A 20287-nucleotide genomic window follows, 5' to 3' on the forward strand; every position below is an offset into this window, starting at 1 on the left:
CATAGTTGAAAATTTGGATAAGTGATGGTATAGCCAAACATTAATTATAGCTGTCAATTTGGAAAACTTTTGTAACTAATGAAGTTACTCAAACATGATAGATTTTGTGTATGCTTGAGTAGCTTCTAGTTAAAGACTAATTATATGCAAATGATGAAAGTTTTTATGCAATAGTACATTTTATTCTTATATATTATTTTCTATATGTGCATGATATGGTTATTCAAGTTGAAGGATAGTTATGCATTGTCTTCTTTTTTATGACTTTGTGGCTAACCTGATAAGCTATCATCGACAGTCACAATTAAATCACCTTAACCCACTGATTGAAGACAAATCAGCCACCGTGTGACCCATTCCACAGAAAGAAGGAAACCTGACAGTGACTGTAAGTAATTTGCAGTTTAGGTTTCATATTTTGGGACTTGTGTGTTTTGGATTTTGTGTTTTTTAGTTTCATATTTGTGTAAATGTTTACATTAGGTAGATTAATTGTGGATATGAAGTACTGTTAGTTTGTTTGTTGTAGGGAAAGAAAGTTCCAAGCTTCATAAGGAAGATGGCTGGGAGGTCTAAGCAGGGGAGGGCATTTTTTGTTGGTGACAAGCATGGAAATGTGGCACATCCCAGAGGGAAGAGAAGGCCACCGAAATGTGGACTTGTTAGTGAGCCTATTTACAAGAAGACTTTCAGAAGCACGACAGCCCCACCAAGCACACCATGATCAAAGAAGCATGACATAGACAAACTTTATAGTCTATTTTTGGATATGACTAATTGTGTCTTTTCTAAGAATGCAAAAAAAGAACCAAGTGTATAGCATTTGTTTACCTTTTGCACCACCATTAATTAACATGGATGTGAAACCTTAGATAATTTGGTAAATGTATTGATGGTAACACCCAAACATGAGAGGTGATATTGTGGAATGAAATTATGCAGGTTTTTTTGTTCATGGAATTGTTATCAGATGTGTGGAAACTCACTTCCTGGAATAAGCTTCTTTGCTATAGTTACATTGTAATTTAGTACAAAACTACTTGGAAAATTTTGCTAGTTATGAGCTGATTAGTTTGTAATAGACCTTGATGGCAATGTGATGCATTAATGATAGAATGTTTGCATAGAGATCATGAATGATTTCTGAGTACAATGTAAAATATATGGTTCAAGTTAATGGCTTTTCAATTACACATATAACCTTTGATCATTGGAGGAGCCAACTTTGCTTCTGCTATATCAGGTTATGATGAAAATGCTGCTTTTGTCTCAGGAGTTGGAACACTTGTATAAATCAATGTTAGAATTCCTCCAAAAATATACAATTTGAGATTTCATGAACAAAGTGCCATGTTTATTTATTTATTTTAATCTTTCAAAACAGACAATCCATCAAATGGGTGACAAAGTACATTACAAATCATAACAATAACATTAAAATCTAAATTTGATCCAAATTAGCTAAACTTTTGGCAAAGTCTTTTTGTGCTCCACTCTAGCCCCATTGCACCATATCATAAGAGTCACAATAATTACAAATGCAACCCACTATAACAACAATGCAATCCTCAATTTTTTTTCCTCCTTGTGGTGTACAATTAACTCATCTTGATCAACTCTATCTTTAGCAATCTTTTGCATGTGTTCTTGTAGTCGACATATAACTCTGTTCAAACCAACAAAGAATGCCCTCCCCCATTCAGACCTCCCAGCTCTCTTCTTGGTGAAGCTTGGAACTTTCTCTTCCTACAACCAACAAACCAATAGGTAACACATTATAACCAATGGAACCTAAGAAATTGAACTCAAATAACTATTGAGATAACATCAACTTTAGCTAACGTATCTCCAGCTAAAGTCAAGGGATCAAATAATAATGTTTAAGATTCTTATGTTATCCAATCACTACAAACTGATAATGTTTAAGAGTTCTTATGTAATCCAATCACTATAGTATAGCTATCTGTTGTGTCATCTAGTAAAACAGATCTTTGTATATGATTTAATATAAATATAATTGGTGACTGTTACTTAGAATTAATTAAGGAAGCAAGAAACAAAATATTTTGTATTAGTTTCTTTAATAATTATTTAACAATGGGGTAGGCTATGTAATTATATCAACAGAAATATAATATCTACTACACATAACAGCACTAGAACCTATATCCAAGTAACAAAGTACACTGTTAGCAATATATAATCTTACTTCAACTTGGCAACCAACATATTAATCTAGGTAGCCCAATCCCATGTAAATTTTATAGACATTGATAATAAAATAGGATACAAACTAAAATAAAGAATAATAGCTACTAAACCACAAACTCACAACATGAATAGTATCATAAATTAGCTACAAGGAACCATCAAAATTAATCTAAGCAGCCCAATCCCATGTAAAGTTATAGACATTGATAATAATATAGGATACAAATTAAAACAATGATAGCAAATAAACCCCAAACTCATAATTCCAAACCCCAACCCCAAATTCCCATCAGACCTGTCTCTTCCCTAAACAAAAACACTCAAATCTCACCCCATAACAGACCTACAAAGCCAAATTCATTATCATACAAATCTTGCAACATTAGGTGTTCTCATTCCATGACAGAATAAAACCATTTCAGGTAAAATTTGGTTATAAAAATAAGACAGATTATGGTGCCAAGTCCAACAACAAAAAAAGATAGACCCTTTTATTTTCAGTAAAAAAAAAAAATACAAATAAGATGTGAAAAATACAAAAAATAAATAGACAAAAAGAGAAAAAAAAAAAAAAAAAAAAAAAAAAAAAAAAAACTTACTTCCAACCCCCAAAGCCGGAAGCGGCCCGCTTCCGGCTTTGGGGGTTGGAAGCAACGAGAATAAGAGATGATTTTGGGGTTTTCTGACCAGATAAAGGTCGATCTTTTCAGAATTGTTTATGTCCGACAACGATGCTCCGGCAACAACGCTAGGCACTGGCTATGGAGATTTGGAGGAGAGGGAGCGGTGCGAGAGAAAGCAGAGATGAATAGAAAATTTTGATTTTTTGTTTTAATGGCAGGCTTTGAAATTTTTAGGGGCATGTTTGTTTTTTTATTTTAAGTTAACAGAGCTGTTGATCTGTAATTTTTAATACATGTGTCAATTTCTTATTGGACCTAGAAACACCATATGGATGCTGAGTTGGAGTTTCAGAAACAACATATACTTTCTCGTGAAGAAGAAGCTGTCGATATAGCCACTACACGAATCCAAATCTTCTGTCTCACTTTTCTTGCTCCACTATATACTCCACCAATAAAAACTTGCCACGTGTTCACCTAATTAATTAAATACTATCATTATTGACTTATTAATACTACCGTTATTAATTAATAGTAGTATTTAATTAATTAGGTGAACACGTGGTAAGTTTTTATTGGTGGAGTATAAAGTGGAGCAGAAAAAGTAAGACAGAAGATTTGAACTCCCACTACACTAGCCATATTGATGTAGTCACTAAGAGTAGGGGTATTTTAGGCTTTTTAGCAGTGTAAAAAAAAAAAAAAAAAAAATAGTAAAACAATAACACAGCTGGAGCTGGGTGGAGTGGTCGGCAAAGTTTGTAATGGAAAACCGTTCTCCTCTTGCTCTTACTGTAGCTGAGTCTCACACCACCGCCTACCAAAAAATGCTGCTACAAGCAACTATAAAATCCTGCCTTTATATGGCTATTTCATTTTCAGAGCAAACGAGTAAAACCTCTACACCCAAAATCCAAATATACTTTCACCATGGCTATCTTGTTGTTCACGTTGTTTACCATCGCACCCCCACCCCCACCACCACCACCAGCCTTACCCCCTATTACCCCTCCTCTCACTTCGCCTCCACCTCCCTCCCCCCTTACTCCACCAGCGCTGCCGCCGCCGCTAAAGTTTCCTCCATTCCCACCTTTCCACCCATCGCCACCACCACCACCACCACCACCCCAAACTCTGCAACCACCAGACACCACACCACCACCACCAAGTCGACCACCACTCGTGCCGCTCGCGTTGTTGGGTATCTTAACTCTAACAGGCGGCCTGTTAGTCGTCGTTGCCATTGCTCGCTACAACGGGCCTCGTAACGAGGAGAATCTGGAGAGGTTATCTAAGCCGGAGAACTCAAACCGAAGGGTACCGGAGCCTTACGAATTGAGCGATGTGACTGTGAGGCCTGAATCTAATTGGGTTGCAGACCTGCCGGAGCCGATCAAGAGTCCTGCTGCTGCTGTGAGGGTGTCGGTGTATAAGTAGTGAAAGATAATTTCTTTTTCTTTCTTTACATGTTTGTTTGGTTTGGATTAAGATTTATCAAAATGGGATCGGATTGTGTAGTTTACAATTTACAGATTCAGCGTTCTATTTTGTTGTGTGAACTTACTTTTTCCCATCTGCTTGGATTTTGTTTTTCCAGTTTTTAACATTTTGTCTGATCTGACTATTTGGGTGTTTGAGTTTCTGTAATGGGTTTTTTTGTTATTTAACATAAGTATTTGTGGTTCTGTACAAGGTCTTTTTTTTTCATGCGTGCTAGTTGTTTAAGGGAATGAATGAACTGTTTCTTATCTCTGTTCTGTATTGGTTTGTTATTGCATTGTTGAGGTTCTTAGTTTGTTCTTGAGGTTAGGAGCTAACAATAACGAATAGTATTGCCATTGTATATCTATTTGACTTAATTCTCTGTTTGGAGCTCCATTTTATTGATTTATTTCATTTCTAATGGATGTTACATGATAAAATGCTTGAACTATTTTTTTTTTTGGTTGGTTAGTACGGATTTATATTAAGCTAAGAAAGCAGAACAAGGTGAGAGCAAGTCATTACAAAACACCCCAAAACAGAACTGGGGGTGAGGGAAAAACTACAAAATCTAGGACTTGGCCTATTCCCAAATGCTTGAACTACATGATAATCAACACATCAGCAATTTGTTCTTTTTGTTTGTAAAATGCAATAATCACATGTCCATTGTAGTCTACTATGCTTGGTATTTGTTTCAGCCACTAGAGAATGTTGTATTGATTCTAATACTCCATTGTTTTGGTTTTGTTATGTAGATGGATTACAAAAAATTCAGAGCCGCCGCGCAGTTTCATCAATCCTTACTTGGGGGGCTATGCTATTGGATGGTAGTAGTTTATATACTATTATGTGCTTGTATTATGGAACAATGTTAAGCTTTTTGGATGACTGAGTATTACAACTTTGATGAGAATTTTAGTTATGTAGGCCGACAATCCCTAATGTCATTTAAGTTTCTCCCCCCCTTTGTTGTTTATTTAATAATCGTGTGTTGTGTGAGTGTTTGAGGCATAGCTGGGAATCATAAATGGGTTTGTCAATGATAGTTAGATTTGAACTGTGTTGTTTTTCCCAACTAGGTCAAGCTAGATGAAATCCTGTTTCTCAACTTGATTTGCATTAACTAGATCTTTCTTTGCTTGTGTCTTAGTGTGCCACCATAGATGTAGGATGTAACAAGCTTGAGTGCTGGTAGCTGCAAAGTATGAGTTGCCTTGTTCAATATTTCATGTACTTTCGAGTATTCCTAGCATACTATGCAGTGACATGTCCTAGTACATTTGCATCTTATACGCAGTTAATCACTACAAAATTCCTATGTTATTAACCGTTAAAAACAACAATGGGCTGTTGGCCTGTTGTAGAGCGCAAACAAATGTTGAATGTTGAGTATTCATTGTTGTTGGGCTAACATATTGTCCCAAGCTCAGCTAGTAAATATGGGTAATGTATGCGTACGTACATAATTTTCTAAAATCAAGGTAAAATCTAATTTAGTACCTTCACTTTTATTCCAGTTGTCAAATTAGTCTATGAAATTTAGTTTTTGATAATTTAATCCCTTTGTTAATTTCGGTTAAATTAGAACGATTAACTTTAACCCCCTTAAATGGCATTTTTTAAAACTAATTTTTCACTTTAAAAACCACAAAACAAACTTTTTTTTTTCCATTAAACAAGAAACCTGGCTTTCGTCGCATGAATTGTTGACCGGACTGTCCAATATGTCAATATCAGCTATAAATTTTAGTGCTACCCCCCCCCCCAAAAAAAACTGAGTGATTTAATCCATTATCAAGATCAAGTTGGTGGGCTTCAACTTATAATAGATTCCAAATTTGTGGCAAAAACAGTGATGTGGACAACTTTAAGTTCAATTAAAGAACCCAAATTGAAGTTTCCTTTCTAGGCTTGACGCCTAAGATTGCCAATGGTACCCAGCTACCCAGTACCCAGTATATGTTGAACTAAAGCAACGCTGGTACTCACATGTTTTTGGGTAACTGATTATTTTGGGTCTATCGCTTGATTTGAGAGAAATTAGTTTAATTGATTTTTTAGGTGAAAAATTAGTTTAAAATGGAGGTTAACGGTGTTAATCTAATATATTTTAACAAAATGACTATGTAATGGACCCAATTTTGTATTCGTTTCTTTGTGGAAAACAATGAAAGAGTTTAACCTATGTGGTGGGTTTCTTTGCACCATTAGGCTGGGCTGCCTCCTACTATCTTCTGCCACACGAAACCCAAGTGTTCTGGGTAAAAGTGTTACGACCGGTCCAATTACAATTCACTTTGGTTCGGTTTGTGCACAAACTATGCCCTTTTTTTTGCTGAAACTTTGATCACATGCCTATGGCAGGCATAGCTGTTACAAAAAGAGTCAACGCAGGCAGATACAATGGAACAATGATAAAGGCAACACACTTGCTGTTAGACAAAACGAAACTATTGCAAAAGAGTTACGGCAAATAAATATAATAAAACAATAATAAAAGAGATGTGCTTATTGCCAGGCAAGACAAATAAGGGATCCTTAATAAGGAAAAGAACGATATAGCAACGAGGAACACATTATAAGCGAAATTGCAAAGTCAGGAAAAGAAATAATAAAGATAAGTAATGAAATCGAAGAAGGAAAATGTTAGCCTGCCATGTTCAATTGTGTTACAAGACTAAGACTAAGGAGGGAACCACTTTCTCAACGTGGGTAACCTCGCAGGAGGATACTGCTTAAGAAATTATCCACTTTAAGGGAACAGGCTTGAATGGCTTATGCCCAAATGAATCCTTTATCCTCAACAGAGGGTAGGCTTTTAGAGGGAGAGAATGGATTAGCCTATTGGTGTATGCTTGCCATTCCACACTCTAAATTTCTCTTCCTGATTCTCTTTTCCTTTTTCTCCTTTTTTTTTTTTTTACTTTAATTCTTTCCCACTATTTTCTTTCTTTCTTGGTGCTTACTCGTGTAGTGTTATGGTGATTGTGGTGCTATAATTCTCTCCTAGTGGTTGCTACTGTTGCCATGATGATACTGTGCACGACGAGGGCCCTTTATATACTACCTGCCATGATTGTTTTTTACCATTTTACCATTTAACTACTTTTGTCTAGATTTGGGTGTCCTTTTTGACCACCCTTTAGTTTGTCAGCTGCCCAGCCACCACCACTTACTTGTGATGGCTATGCCACTCTCCATTACCAGACAAAGAAAACTGTTTTGTTTGCTTGTTCATTGTGGCATTCTTATCCACCATAGCTTGGGTATTCTCTCTTGCTATCTTTTATGGCATGCACTTAGTGATTCCAACTCATCCTTCCATTTTTGGGTGGTATATCATCCCAGCACGATATTTCCTCCAAAAGAGTTTGAGCGGGAACCCCAGAATAAACTTTCCCCTTCTCCCCACCACCAGACCATTTCTTTTCTTACCTCTGACCCATGACCCACTACTCCTGTATTGGCTGGGTACAAGTTGGTGGTGTTTGGGCCTTATGTGTGCTCCACTTCCGTGTATGTCCAAAACTTGCCTGCTGCTCATGCGTTTGCTATGGACTGGAGGTTCGTTTACGCATTTTGTCACTCATTCTTGATCTCTTATGGCGCCATTTGATCCATGCCTATTGGGCCTCTTTCAGGCCTATTGTATACTCTTCTCTCAATTGGTTACAATGTCCCAGTTTGGTCATTGGGTTTTTACTTATGCTACTTGGGGCTTTCTTGACCCATTACATTGCTTGTGGGCTTCTTTGGCCCATTTCTTTTTCCTTGGCATCCTCGGCCCATTTGCTTTCCTTAGGCATCCTCGGCCCATTTTCTAATTCTGCATTCTCATGGATTTTTACTAACTCTTTTGGGCTTCCCTGGCCTAATTACCATATCCTTTATCCTTGGGGTTCATGGGCTTTTCATCAACCCTTTACTTTCTTAATTCATTACTTCCGGCTTACTGTGGCCCATTTTTACTCTTCTACATTACATAGTGCCCATAGGTTTACCACTTCTTTCTCTGGGCTCTTTTAGGCCCATTTGTTTGCTTTATAGGCCTATGACCCATTATTCCTGTCACTCAGGCTTAATGGGCCTTCTCTCAATCCTGCTAACTCCTTTTTGCCCATATTTTTGGGCTTCTTCCTGTTGGGGTTTTCCAAAATGAGCACCAACAACCTAAAACAAGAATTGGGGAAAAGAGAGAGAGAGAGAGAGAGAGAGTAAAAAATTGAATCTCGTATTCTAATCTATATTATTCTAATGAATGTTCCTGTACATATATAATTACAAGCCTAACAGTTACATAACAGATTAGTGATTGTAACTAACTCTAATTGTCTTAGATAACACGTATGTGAGTGCTGACTAGATTAGTAATAGCACTAACAGCACGTGTGGGTAATTACACTCTAACATTCCCCTCAATCGAATAATTCGTTATAGGAAGTAAGGGATTGGCTCTTAATCTGGTATAGGCAGGAGAAGCAAGGCATTTAAGAATATCAACAAGCGAATCTGCACTGGAGACACGTGTGGGTGATTACACTCTAACATTCCCCTCAATCGAATAATTCCTTATAGGAAGTAAGAGATTGGCTCTTAATCTAGTATAGGCAGGAGAAGCAAGGCATTTAAGAATATCAACAAGCTAATCTGTACTGGAGACAAATTGAATAACGATATCATGATGTAAAACCTTTTCCCTAATGAAATGGTAGTCGACTTTAATGTGCTTGGTACGTGCTTGAAAGATAAGATTGGATGCCATAGAAGAGGAGGAATAGAAAGATAAATGCCTAGATCTTTAAGAAGCATCCTCAACCAATATAACTTAGCAGTAGTAGAAGCCAAACTTCAGCTTCTGTAAAAGACCTAGAAACAGTTTCTAAGAAACCTATGTAACTGGACTATACTCTAGAAAAACAATGTAGCTAGTGGTAGAGTGACGATCAACTGGGTCACTAGCCTAGTCAGCATCATTACAGTGGCGATTCTAGGAATTTTGTTCAGGGTGTTCCTATTCCACTTTGAAAAAATTTTGGGTCATTTCGGTCTATTTCGGGTGTTTCAAGACGTTTCGGTAAATACCAGCTGAAATTCAAGATTTGGCCAGCATGAAGTTTGTGCCTAAAAAAAAAAGTTCTTAAAATCAAAACAAATTTGCATTATATACACCAAAAAACCTCAAAAGAAAAAAAAATAAAAAGAAAAGAAATGAACAAAGGTACCTGTACAATAAACTATAAGTTCATTTGAACTATTAATAAAATTATTAATTATTGTTGTTTAGTTGTTTTATTAATTTGTTTGTCTTTTATAAACTATGATTTGTTATATTGTTGTTTCATTATTGTTTACCCAGCCTCATGTGCCCATCTACCCCCACCCCACTCAACAGACAAGCACAAGCCTCATACCTGATGCCTTCAATCACAATAGCTAGTTGCCAATTAGAAAATTTCACAATCACAAATCTCAATAAACATTACACTAAAAGACAATTAATATCTCACCAACACCAACACACACTGACCAACACCAACGGATAAGATAAAGCATTCAAAAAGTTAAAAAAAAAAAAAAAAAGAAGGCAAAAAGCAAAATATTAATAAAGCTAAAGCGTAAAGAGCCAATCATAGACTCACAGTTCAAAAGAGAGAGAGTTACTGAGTTAGACTCTTAAAAGAATAAAGAGAGAGAGACTTTCATTCATTAATTTCATTTCATAGTTTTCATTTGAGAGAGAGAGAGAGAGAGAGACAGAGACAGAGACAGAGACAGAGAGAGAGAGAGATAGAGAGAGAGAAATACCTTGAGGGAGGGAGCACTAAGCATTGGAGTGGCGGAGCAGCCTGTAGCCGAGCGATCTGCAATCTGCTGTCTGCGATAAGGGCCGAGCAACGAGCGACGACGATGTGGGGCGAGGACGACGATGAGCGAGTTGCGAGCGACGTGACCGTGGGTTTGGTTTGCTCTGTATTGGGGTTTGGTTTTGGTTTGCTCTGTATTGGGGTTTGGTTTGTTCTGCGACGACGTGACCGTGGGTTTGATTTCTATTTGATTTAGCGATTTGCTCTTTTTTTTTTTTTTTTTGGATCTCTTACAAATTTTATTTTTATTTTTATTTTCAGATTTTAGTTCAAATATTTTATTTTGGGCTTTTTTTTTTTTTTTTTTGCTTGAAAGTAGAACAAATAATTTTTTTTTTTTTTTTATTTCAAGGTGTTCCTAATTTTGTGATTGAGGTGTTCCTAATACAGATTAAATATAAATTTTTTTAATTATTATATGTAAATTTTTAATTTTTTATTATTTTAAATTTTATTTAATTTTATTTTTTTCAGGTCAAGGTGTTTCTAGGAACATCCTGAGTTGCATGTGGCGTCGCCACTGCATCACAGTAAGCTTGATTGCTGTATTTCAAAACTTTCTAAATAAAAATAAAACTCACTTTCATCCTCACCCTCTATTGCTGGAGGCTTCACCACCACCATTGCCATTGCTGCCACCATCCCCAAACTCCAGTGGCAAAGTGACGGTGGTCCTCCTCAGTAAAACATAAAAAATCTGTAGTTCCAAGTTTTTATTGTTGTATTCTTTCTTATCGACTGCCATAGTTATTCTGGAAAGCCTAAAACAACCATGTAGCTTAATTAATACACAAATTTATCTGCAACACCATAGAAATACAACATGAATCATGAAAGTTTTGAAGCTTTTTTCTCAACTTTGAAAAGTTCCAAAATTGGTGGCTGTAAAACCCAATCAAGATGCTCTGAACATCAACAACTTAGATCTTTTTCAGATAATTGTTGGATTTTTTCATTTTTATATTGCTTCTAGAAATTCTATAAAAATCAGTGATGTGGACGACTTTAAAGTTTAATTATAAAGGCTTTGACGCCCAAGATTCCCAATTGTACCCCACCATATGAGCTCACGCTAGCTTCATTAGCTTTTACTAGTCTTCTAGAAATGATGACGTGTCCGAGTGATTTCTAGAAATGCTGGACGGTGTTAACTTTGACCGAACTGATGCCGTTGGATTACTAGTCTTCTCTTCTTCTTTTTTATTTTTTTTTTATTATAATAAAAACAAAAACAAAAACAAAAAATCTTCAATTCAATAAAAAAAATGTCTCATACATTTTATATTTACATCTTTTATCTCATAATGTATAGATCTCTTATAATAAATTAGATAGTTCTCCATTGGACACTTTTTTTTTTTTTTGATATTGATCTTTGGGTATAAGGTTTAGAAGAGAAGGGTCATGGGTGGTTGATTTGAAGGACTAAATTGATGAAATCATTGGGTTCAGAGAGAACCAACCACCTAACCATACACAATCTGAATTCTCTTTCTGGATAGCCACACTAAAATAAGTATAATGACTAAAATTTCCAAAATTTGACCTTTGTCTTGTACCAAAAAAAAAAAAAACTAGTCATGTTGTTGTTAGCAGACTTAGCTAGTAAGCTAGGTATATTCATCTTAGAATTTTGTAGGGTCTTAGAATCCGACCTACCATGGTCGGATTGAAAAAAAGTCCAATTCAACCCAACTTCTCACTAGAGTCTAACCCAACCTAGTCCAACCCACCTAGATCGGGTTGGATTTTTTTTTTTTTTTTTAATTGAGCATTCGTACAACACCAACACAAATAAAAACAAATTTATAATCTAATAAACATGAGCATAGCACCAATCCAACACAAACTATTTTATTAGTGCTTCAAAGTTTAAATCAATACAAATAACAACAGATTTACATTGGTAGTGCATCAAACCAACACAAATAATCAAACCAAATGATATTTCATTTAGTTAGTAAGATATCAAATAGTTTTATCTCATCTCAAAAGAGAGAAAAAAAAAATGAACTAGTTTTATTATTCTATAGTTAGTAGGATATTATATAGTTCTATTGAAACTTAATTGATAAAAAGAAGAGTAAATAATAAAATCATGTAATATATTTTTAAATATATATATTAAATATAGGTGGATTAGGCGGACTCGTGAATCTATTGACCCACACCCAATCCCACCCACCGAAGAAAAAAAAAAAAAAAAATCCAATCCAACCACTAACCCCTAAAAATTGACCCAACCCAACAGGTTGGGTTAACTTGGGTAGATTTTGACGAATAGGCGAGTTAGTTGCACACCCCTACTCAAAAGGCAAACAACATCATCTCATTTTGTTTTGCACTCTTACTTTTCATATCATGGACCTTTTTCTTTTCTTTGTTGAGAAAGTTCGTATCATATACTTGAGTTGCAGGCTTGTTGTTTGGGTATATTCAATTTTAAGAATTGATTGTCTATTTCCTCCTTTTATTTTTTATTTTTCTCTTTTTGGTTCATTTTTCTCTTTCTAAATAGGATTTATTTTTAGAGAAATACTATGTTCACGAAATTTTTTTACAACAAATACTAAATAACAGGTTGTTACTAATTATTACTGGTAGGTAAAAAACTAATTTAAGTTGTGGATTCAAATTTGAACCATTAACAACTTATCACTTAGGATTTGTTGTAAAAGTATTGTGGATATTTGTATGTTGCAAATCTCAAGGGATTAGAATGGTTAAACCTATGCTTAATTGAATTTTTCGGGTTGCCTTACCTGAAATTAGAAACTCTATAGTGGGTAGTCACAAGATTTTGTAAACGGATGATGATAAAGATTGCTTTTAGCATATAAAAACATGAAAAGAATGACTTATTACGGATGGTTTTGGTGGTTCTATTTAGTTGTTTATGTTTTATTTCTGATTAATTACATACCAACATGGCGTTTTCTCCCATCTTGAATTTGGTAATATAGTTTACTGGTTATATTTTTTTGATAATATAGTTTACTGGTTATATGAAAAAGATCCTGAGTGGAACATTAAGAACAAATACTACTTCTAGTTCTAAGTGGTATTGACTCTACTGAGGAGATATGGAATTTGTTTTTCCCTCTCTTTTTCTCAATGGTGTTAGCTTATGTTATTAATTTTGAGTCGCCAAAACCAAAATATTTCCATCCTAAATTCCTAACTACATTTTCGTATTTGTATTTGTAAAAACTTCCTGTAATCCAATGTTTCATATATGTTAGTCGTTTCTCTAACCTTTTCTGGAACAGGCTCGTGACATCACGTGATATGGCAGATCATATTCAAAAACTTAACTATGGCATCCCACAGTATCTTACATGGCATTGGCATCCCACAGTTCCTTATTAGAAGATAAAAAGAGAAAAAAAGAAAAAGAAAAAGAAAAAGAGAGGCTGGAAAGCCTCTAACCAAAGTGACATATGTCTAGATTATCAAAAAAGAAAAGAAAAAAAGAGTGACATATTATGTCTAACCCAAATATACATTTAGAATAATGAACAAGTTTAACCGTTGAATTTTATGTTTCTTATGTTTTTAACATATATATCAAATTTTGTTCAAATCATATGTTATTCACTATTTGATCAATTAATTTATTTTTTATACACAATTTTAGATCACAAAAATTTGAAATGTTAACATTTATTTGATGACATAGCAATTGACTTTTGATCTTTTTGAAATTTTGCAAACATGGAGAATATAATAAGAATATGCAATCAAATAGTTAGATTTTCAAAATTCATATTCAATATAAAAATAGATGAGGAGTTTGTAGGGTTTCTCTCCAAAACTTTGTTCATAACAAGCATATGGATAAAAAATACTATTACACCCCAAAAAAAAAAAAAAAAAAATATATATATATATATATATATATATATAGAAACACAATATGAAGAAACTAATAATAATATGTGCCTCTACATCTTTCAACCTTCATTGCCAAACTCCTTGTTGAATCTCTTATGCACTTCAAGGTCAGCTTCACTTACAGTCGGCTTTTGTCTAGCAAGCATTTTATCAAAATCTGCTCTTGTGTTGGGTGGTAGCTGGATCTGCAAGTCATCAATTCCCAGAGACACAAATATGAAAATTCAAGATGGACATAGGGTCTAAAAAAATATTACCACAAACAAACTTTATTTAAAAAGGAAAATATAAAAGAATCCGCCTATGTTAATGAAAGAGAAAATCAATACCAATTGAATGAGACATACTCTTTTTCTTTTTTCTTTCCAGTACAATAACCCCCTCCCAGGCCTTCCCTCTTTTCAATTTTCTTTTATCCTATTTTCCATAAATTAACTAACTACTAAAGTAAGCAGCAGTCTACATATCTTCAAGAATTCTATCCGTGAGTAACTAATCCTCGGCCACAAACATGTATTTTTGGAATTGTTTCTTGTGTTGAACATGAGTTTCCTAACTAATCCATACCTTTAAAGCTAGGCCTTGTGCATTAAGTTCCTGCAAGGTAATCTCAGTAGCTCCTTGTCGAGTCCGTTTGCAAGGGACCCACATGCCTTTAGAGGTTTTTCTGAAGAATTGAGCATTAAGAGTTGCACGAACAGGCTGATATAGTGCATCTTTAACCTATCAAAAAGTAACCACCAATTTTCAGCCATATGGTCCCTTTAGAGACACATTGACACAATGTAAAATTGACACTTACACAATAGAATATATCTGAACCAGAGAAACCTTGTGTTCTGCGAGCTAAATGCTCAAAATCAGTTTCAGTAAGGTTATGAGGAGTGTCCCCAATATGAACCTGCTCAAATAAAAAAATAGAGGATATTAAACAAGACATAAATTACAAAAGCATCAATCACAATGGGTTTATAACTACATTGCCTGGATATTCCAAATGCATTGCATTATGAAAATTGAAGTACCTTAAATATGTGTTCCCTTGCCTTCAAATCTGGGAGAGGGACATAGATTCGCTTGTCAAAACGCCTCCTCATGGCCTACATTAACTTTGCATTAGCCTCAACCCTAAAGCAATCTAGATCATGAAATTTTTGATAGCCTTGGCCGTAGGTTAAAAAGGATGTATTTTTTCTCACCTGATCCAAAGCATAAGGAGTATTTGTGGCTGCAAGAACCAGAACATTTGTCTCATCGTTGCATACACCCTGAAATGTATTAAAAGAATTTCCATTTTAAGATTACAAATATGTAGGTGGAAGGAAACAATGTATGATAATGCTATGTATTAACTATCTAATAAAACATATAGTTATTATTAACTGCATTGCAAACTAGCTTGCCATTTTAAGGCCAACAAGGAAATGATTGGTCATTTAGCCTGCCATCTGAAGACCCTATCATATGTTTTCTCTAGGTCAATAAAGACCATATGAAGAAGATCTTTACAGGCCTCTATAATTTTCCATTAGACATCTAAGTAAGAAAATAACTTCCATGGTAGATTTTCCTAGCATAAAACCAAGTTGATTCTCCAATATTTATTATTTCATATCTTAACCTATATTCAATCATTCTCTCCCAAGTTTATTATTTCATAGTGTGACTCATAAGTTTAATTCCAAGGTAATTTGTACAGTTTTGAATATCCCCACTGTTCTTGTAGAAAAGTATTAAAGTATTTCTACGCTTTCCCTTCCTGTTTTGCTTGATCATTGTAATTTGGTTTCTTGATGTTTTTGCCCCTTTAGTACATTTCCTATGTACTGGGCTGTGTTTTTTTTAATAAAATTTTTATGTTACTTATCAAAAATAGAAAAAAAAAAAATAATAATAAAACATAAAATTCAAAGGAAATCATAGCCTTCTTTGGACCACATACATGATTTCAAGTTACTTATGCTTAAATACCTTAAAGTTAGGTCACCCATACTAAACATTTCAATTTAAATTTTTCCATAAAATTCCTCAATTCCATTTTAAGTATAAAAATGTTCAATAAGATGCTTTGCAACTCATATCACAAAATGTAATAAATTCATACCCAACTGCATGGTACAAACTACAATAAGTTATTGACAAACTACATGCCCCCAATCTTAATCTAAGCATGTCAACTATATTATATAAATAGAAGCTTGGAACAAATGACTTTAATCCATTTCCAAGGAAAATAAATTACCTGCATTCGTACAAGAAGTTCCGTTTTGATTCGTCGAGATGCTTCATTCTCATTGTTCTCACCTCGTGAACCACATAAGGAATCAATTTCATCAATAAAAATAATGGATGGAGCAGCATCACGGGCCTGTTGGAAAAGAATTGAGACTTGCTTTTCACTTTCTCCCATCCATTTGGAAACAATGTCTGATGCGGAAACACTGTGTATAGACAGTACACAACACATGTCAATGTCTGTGTACAGACAGTGCACAAAACATGTAAATGTGTTGGCAGCATTCCATCTATATAAAAACATTAGAAAGCAAACAAATCTACATCCTTGGGAAATACATTAGCTGTAATAAATGCACCCAACAATAACTACTTGGAAGAAGCAGAGAACAAAAACAATCACAGATGTGAATCAATTGAAGCATAGTGGCATAGATGATGAATTCAGAAATTCAACACATTCCAATAACGTGATGATTGCAATGAAAAAGCATATGAAAGGAGTCAAAGACCCAACCATATGAAATAAGAAAACTACATCAACAATATAAAATATTAAGAACTCAAGTCCACATTTTCTGAAACTCAAACATCTTAGGTTTCAACAAGAACATTTAATCTATTAAATCCAAATTTCATAAATTTTGTCCATCATCTCAATTATTGGACAATGTATTTCTGATCTAGGCTTTTAATAACAAGTAAAATCTACAGAAAATGGGTGAGAATAAGAATAACATGTTAACTATAAAATGCTGCTGAAGTCACAAGTTTTCAAAAGAAATTATGCAGAAAAACTGAAACATAGAGGGAAAAAAAAGAAGCCACATAGACTTCAAATATAAGAGTCACAATTAACTGCAATTGGCAACATGTATTTGCCTTTTGAAGATGAAGATTAGTTCTTTTATCTCTTGCCATGTATGGTTCTTACATCATCACTTATTGTAATCCTGTTGCTTGCTATGTATTGATATTGGTAAAATTATAAATATTACCTAAAGAAAGTTGATCCTGTTTCTGTTGCAATTGCATTTGCTAGATAGGTCTTCCCTGTTCCAGGTGGACCATATAGTAATATAGCCTTCCACGGTTGTCGTTTTCCTAAACAGGAGTTCAAAACATTATTTAGCATAATGTCCACATTAGTGTCCACAGGAGTTCAAAACATACTGTCCACATTAGTGGTCACTATAACCCAACTCTTATTATTAGCATTGAAACTAAGAATAACCAAATAAACTAAAAGCAGAGATTAAAAAACCCAAAAGTTAAATGCAATGATGGAGGGAGAACTTACCGGTAAAAAATTGAGGATTCTCGATAGGCAATTTGGCAGCTTCAACCAATGCCTCTTTGCAAGCCTCAAGTCCGGCCACATCACTCAACTTTGTAAGACCAAGCCCACTTTTTGCTTCATTAGATAAAGGGGGTCCATGTAAGTGATGACGGCCTCTTATTTTTGTTGCCCTTGTATAATGGTCCATAAATAACTGCCTATTCTGCCTCTTAAGAAATGGATTGTTCTCATTGAAGAGATAAATGCCCGCATACTCAAATGCCTTCATATAAAGCTCATAGGCCTCTTCAAATTGTCCGGCCATATCCTCCACAACTGCCAGTTCCACATTCTTTTCAGCAAGCTCTAAGAGCTGGCCAGTAGTAACAGTAGTCATCTATAACACACACACACACACACACACACACACACACACACACATATATATGTCAGTTAGTTCACTCATACAGTTATTCATAATGATGGATTTGCAATAGATACGCATGATGAGCAATAAATCTAAACAGAGGAGTCATCTAAGACTCTAACACACACGCACATATACACATACAGTTATTCATAGTGATATGAATCTGCAATAGATATGCCTGAGCAATAAACCTAATCAGCGCGTCTGATTTCTCTTGATCTTCCTCTCATTTTCATCCGCAGTCAGTAGGGGGTTTTCTTTGGGCCGGGGCCAACTGACCATGACAATTTTGGCGAGCCCCAGCCGCCGCGTGTTATGGCCGTGAGCGAGGGTGGTTTGGTTTTTTTTTGGGTGTCGAAGGTTTCTTAGCCACCGTGTGTGGTGGCCGAGATTCAGATTGAATGAGGGTTTTCCTTTTCATGTTTGGGGGTATATGGTAATGGTATGGGCGCTGTTATGAATTCTTAGGTGTGCATATAGGTGACCATTTTCATTAATTATGAACTGACTTTTAAAAAAAAAAAAAAATAATAATGAAATTGTGACATGTGATTTTGTAACGGTAAAGGTAGTGTTTTCCGGTTTTGTTTATGATCTTCGAATGAATATTATAAATCTATAATATGGAGCATAATAACGATCTTAGCTAAAGGAAAACATAGATCAAAAATATTAATCAGACCCATTACTAGCTTTTTTGCAAGGTGATAATTTAATACCTGGACAAGTGAGAACGCTATTTGTTTTGCTTCCAAGAGATCGCTGAGATAAATCAAAGTTTAGACAGAGATATCGTTTGTAATTGTGGTCTGTGGGTGGAATTGATATGATTTTTTTTTTAGGAGAAACGATTGATATGAGATATGAATGATAGAAATCTAGAACATAAATTATATCATAATAATGAGGGGGTGACTAGAGATCAATGTGTCTCTCTCTTTAGTCTTTACCTTAACATGCAAGGTATACGGAGGTTATAATAATAATAATAACAAAGTCAAAGGTGTACAACATTCTAGGATATGAAGTCTAATAATAATAATAAAAGTCGAAGGTATAGTCTAATGATTCTAATAATAATAATAGTTTAGCAAAAGAAATTCTAATAATAATAATAATAATAATAATAAAAAATCTAACATAAATTATAATTAGTTTAAAATATCCAAAATATTTGTGTTGTTCCTTTAGTAAGTAAGAAATAGTTTTTTTTTTTTTTTTGGTTGAGAAAAAGTAAGCAATAATTATATTCAAGAACCAAAAGTGCTTCTCTCTATCTTCCACATGCACATGATGTGTAATAATAATAATAATAATATTAAAGTCGGTGGTATAATAGATTCTACAATGTGAAATCTAATGATTCTTTAAAAAAAAAAAAACATCAATATAATTAGTTTAAAACATCCAACATATTTGTGATGTTCCTTAATATACTCACACATACTCACACAACACTTATAATAACAATTTAATTCAATCAAACTTATACAATTTGGATTATAACAATCCAATTCAAAGTTATTTCACATACTTTTTTTTTTTTTTTTTTTAGAGTATTAACTTATGATAGCAATAATTGAACCTCAAATATCTTATTCAACTATTAGAGACTTTACTAATTAAGTTAATTAAAACTTACTGTTATTTCAGATTTTATTTTTCTTTTTTTTATGAAAGTTATTTCACATACTTGGTTATATATTTTGCCACAACTTACATTAGTATTAACTTGTAATTAGATTATATTACTTATATATTAGTTCGTTATTAATACTTAATAATACATGTTTAGCAAAAAAAATAAATACTTAATAAAAAGTTATTCAATTCTCCTCTGTCACGTGTCTTAGTGTCTAATAAATTGGTGGTTGTTGGCAGATTCTGTTCTGTTTTGACCGTGCAATGCAGTACACATTGGTGAGACTGTTTGCTTGGACTCCTTGGTCATGACCAGTAGGTCTAGAACTAAGCAAAATTAAGAAAAAAGGATTTTAATGTGACTAATCATATCTGTCAGCTAATCTTTTATGAGTTTTACTTACGTATGTTCTTTGGGCATATGTTAGTAAATCATTTCAGAAAAATTTCTATTCGAGAATTGAAAAAGTTATCAAATTAATGTATGCCCTTTAGGCATATGTCAATAAATTATTTTAGGAAATTTTTTATTTGGAGATTGAAAAAGTTGTCATACTTTTTTGACAGCTTTTTTAATTCTTGATAATTTTTTTAAATGAATTATTATTGTATGCATTTAGACCCA

At 34.2% G+C, this 20287-nt stretch overlaps 2 protein-coding genes across 5 annotated transcripts; one reads left to right on the top strand and one right to left on the bottom strand.

The window, feature by feature from the left end:
- Positions 1-3597: 3597 nt before the first annotated feature.
- On the top strand, positions 3598-5427 carry LOC126720506 (uncharacterized). 2 transcript variants are annotated; one of them, XM_050423015.1, is made up of 2 exons: positions 3598-4267; positions 5075-5427. In XM_050423015.1, exons 1-2 carry the CDS (start codon positions 3765-3767, stop codon positions 5148-5150), a joined length of 579 nt encoding a protein of 192 aa, XP_050278972.1. In that variant the 5' UTR covers positions 3598-3764; the 3' UTR covers positions 5151-5427. The 2 variants fall into 2 exon arrangements, with proteins under 2 accessions (XP_050278972.1, XP_050278973.1); XM_050423016.1 differs by having other exon boundaries at positions 3598-4261.
- Positions 5428-13918: 8491 nt separating this feature from the next.
- LOC126720507 (protein SUPPRESSOR OF K(+) TRANSPORT GROWTH DEFECT 1-like) lies at positions 13919-18957 on the bottom strand. Of its 3 annotated transcripts, none has more exons than XM_050423017.1 (9): positions 18741-18957; positions 17613-17988; positions 17311-17416; positions 16320-16518; positions 15277-15345; positions 15103-15177; positions 14880-14978; positions 14645-14800; positions 13919-14262 (listed from the first exon to the last, which is right to left on the bottom strand). In XM_050423017.1, exons 2-9 carry the CDS (start codon positions 17986-17988, stop codon positions 14137-14139), a joined length of 1206 nt encoding a protein of 401 aa, XP_050278974.1. In that variant the 5' UTR covers positions 18741-18957; the 3' UTR covers positions 13919-14136. The 3 variants fall into 3 exon arrangements, with proteins under 3 accessions (XP_050278974.1, XP_050278977.1, XP_050278975.1); XM_050423020.1 differs by lacking the exon at positions 18741-18957 and adding an exon at positions 18213-18471; XM_050423018.1 differs by lacking the exon at positions 18741-18957 and adding an exon at positions 18163-18471.
- Positions 18958-20287: the final 1330 nt, after the last annotated feature.

The sequence above is a fragment of the Quercus robur genome, chromosome 4 (genome assembly GCF_932294415.1).
Source record: "Quercus robur chromosome 4, dhQueRobu3.1, whole genome shotgun sequence".
Lineage (NCBI taxonomy): Eukaryota > Viridiplantae > Streptophyta > Magnoliopsida > Fagales > Fagaceae > Quercus > Quercus robur.

Bases quoted from the DNA above. Each gene is read 5' to 3' on its own strand.
- LOC126720506 (XM_050423015.1), top strand. From the start codon at position 3,765: ATGGCTATCTTGTTGTTCACGTTGTTTACCATCGCACCCCCACCCCCA. The intron at 4,268-5,074 runs GTAGTGAAAGAT...TTTGTTATGTAG, and splicing joins GTGAGGGTGTCGGTGTATAA to ATGGATTACAAAAAATTCAG.
- LOC126720507 (XM_050423017.1), bottom strand. From the start codon at position 17,988: ATGACTACTGTTACTACTGGCCAGCTCTTAGAGCTTGCTGAAAAGAAT. The intron at 16,519-17,310 runs GTAATATTTATA...GTCTATACACAG, and splicing joins ACAGGATCAACTTTCTTTAG to TGTTTCCGCATCAGACATTG. The intron at 15,346-16,319 runs GTAATTTATTTT...AATACATTTCAG, and splicing joins AACTTCTTGTACGAATGCAG to GGTGTATGCAACGATGAGAC.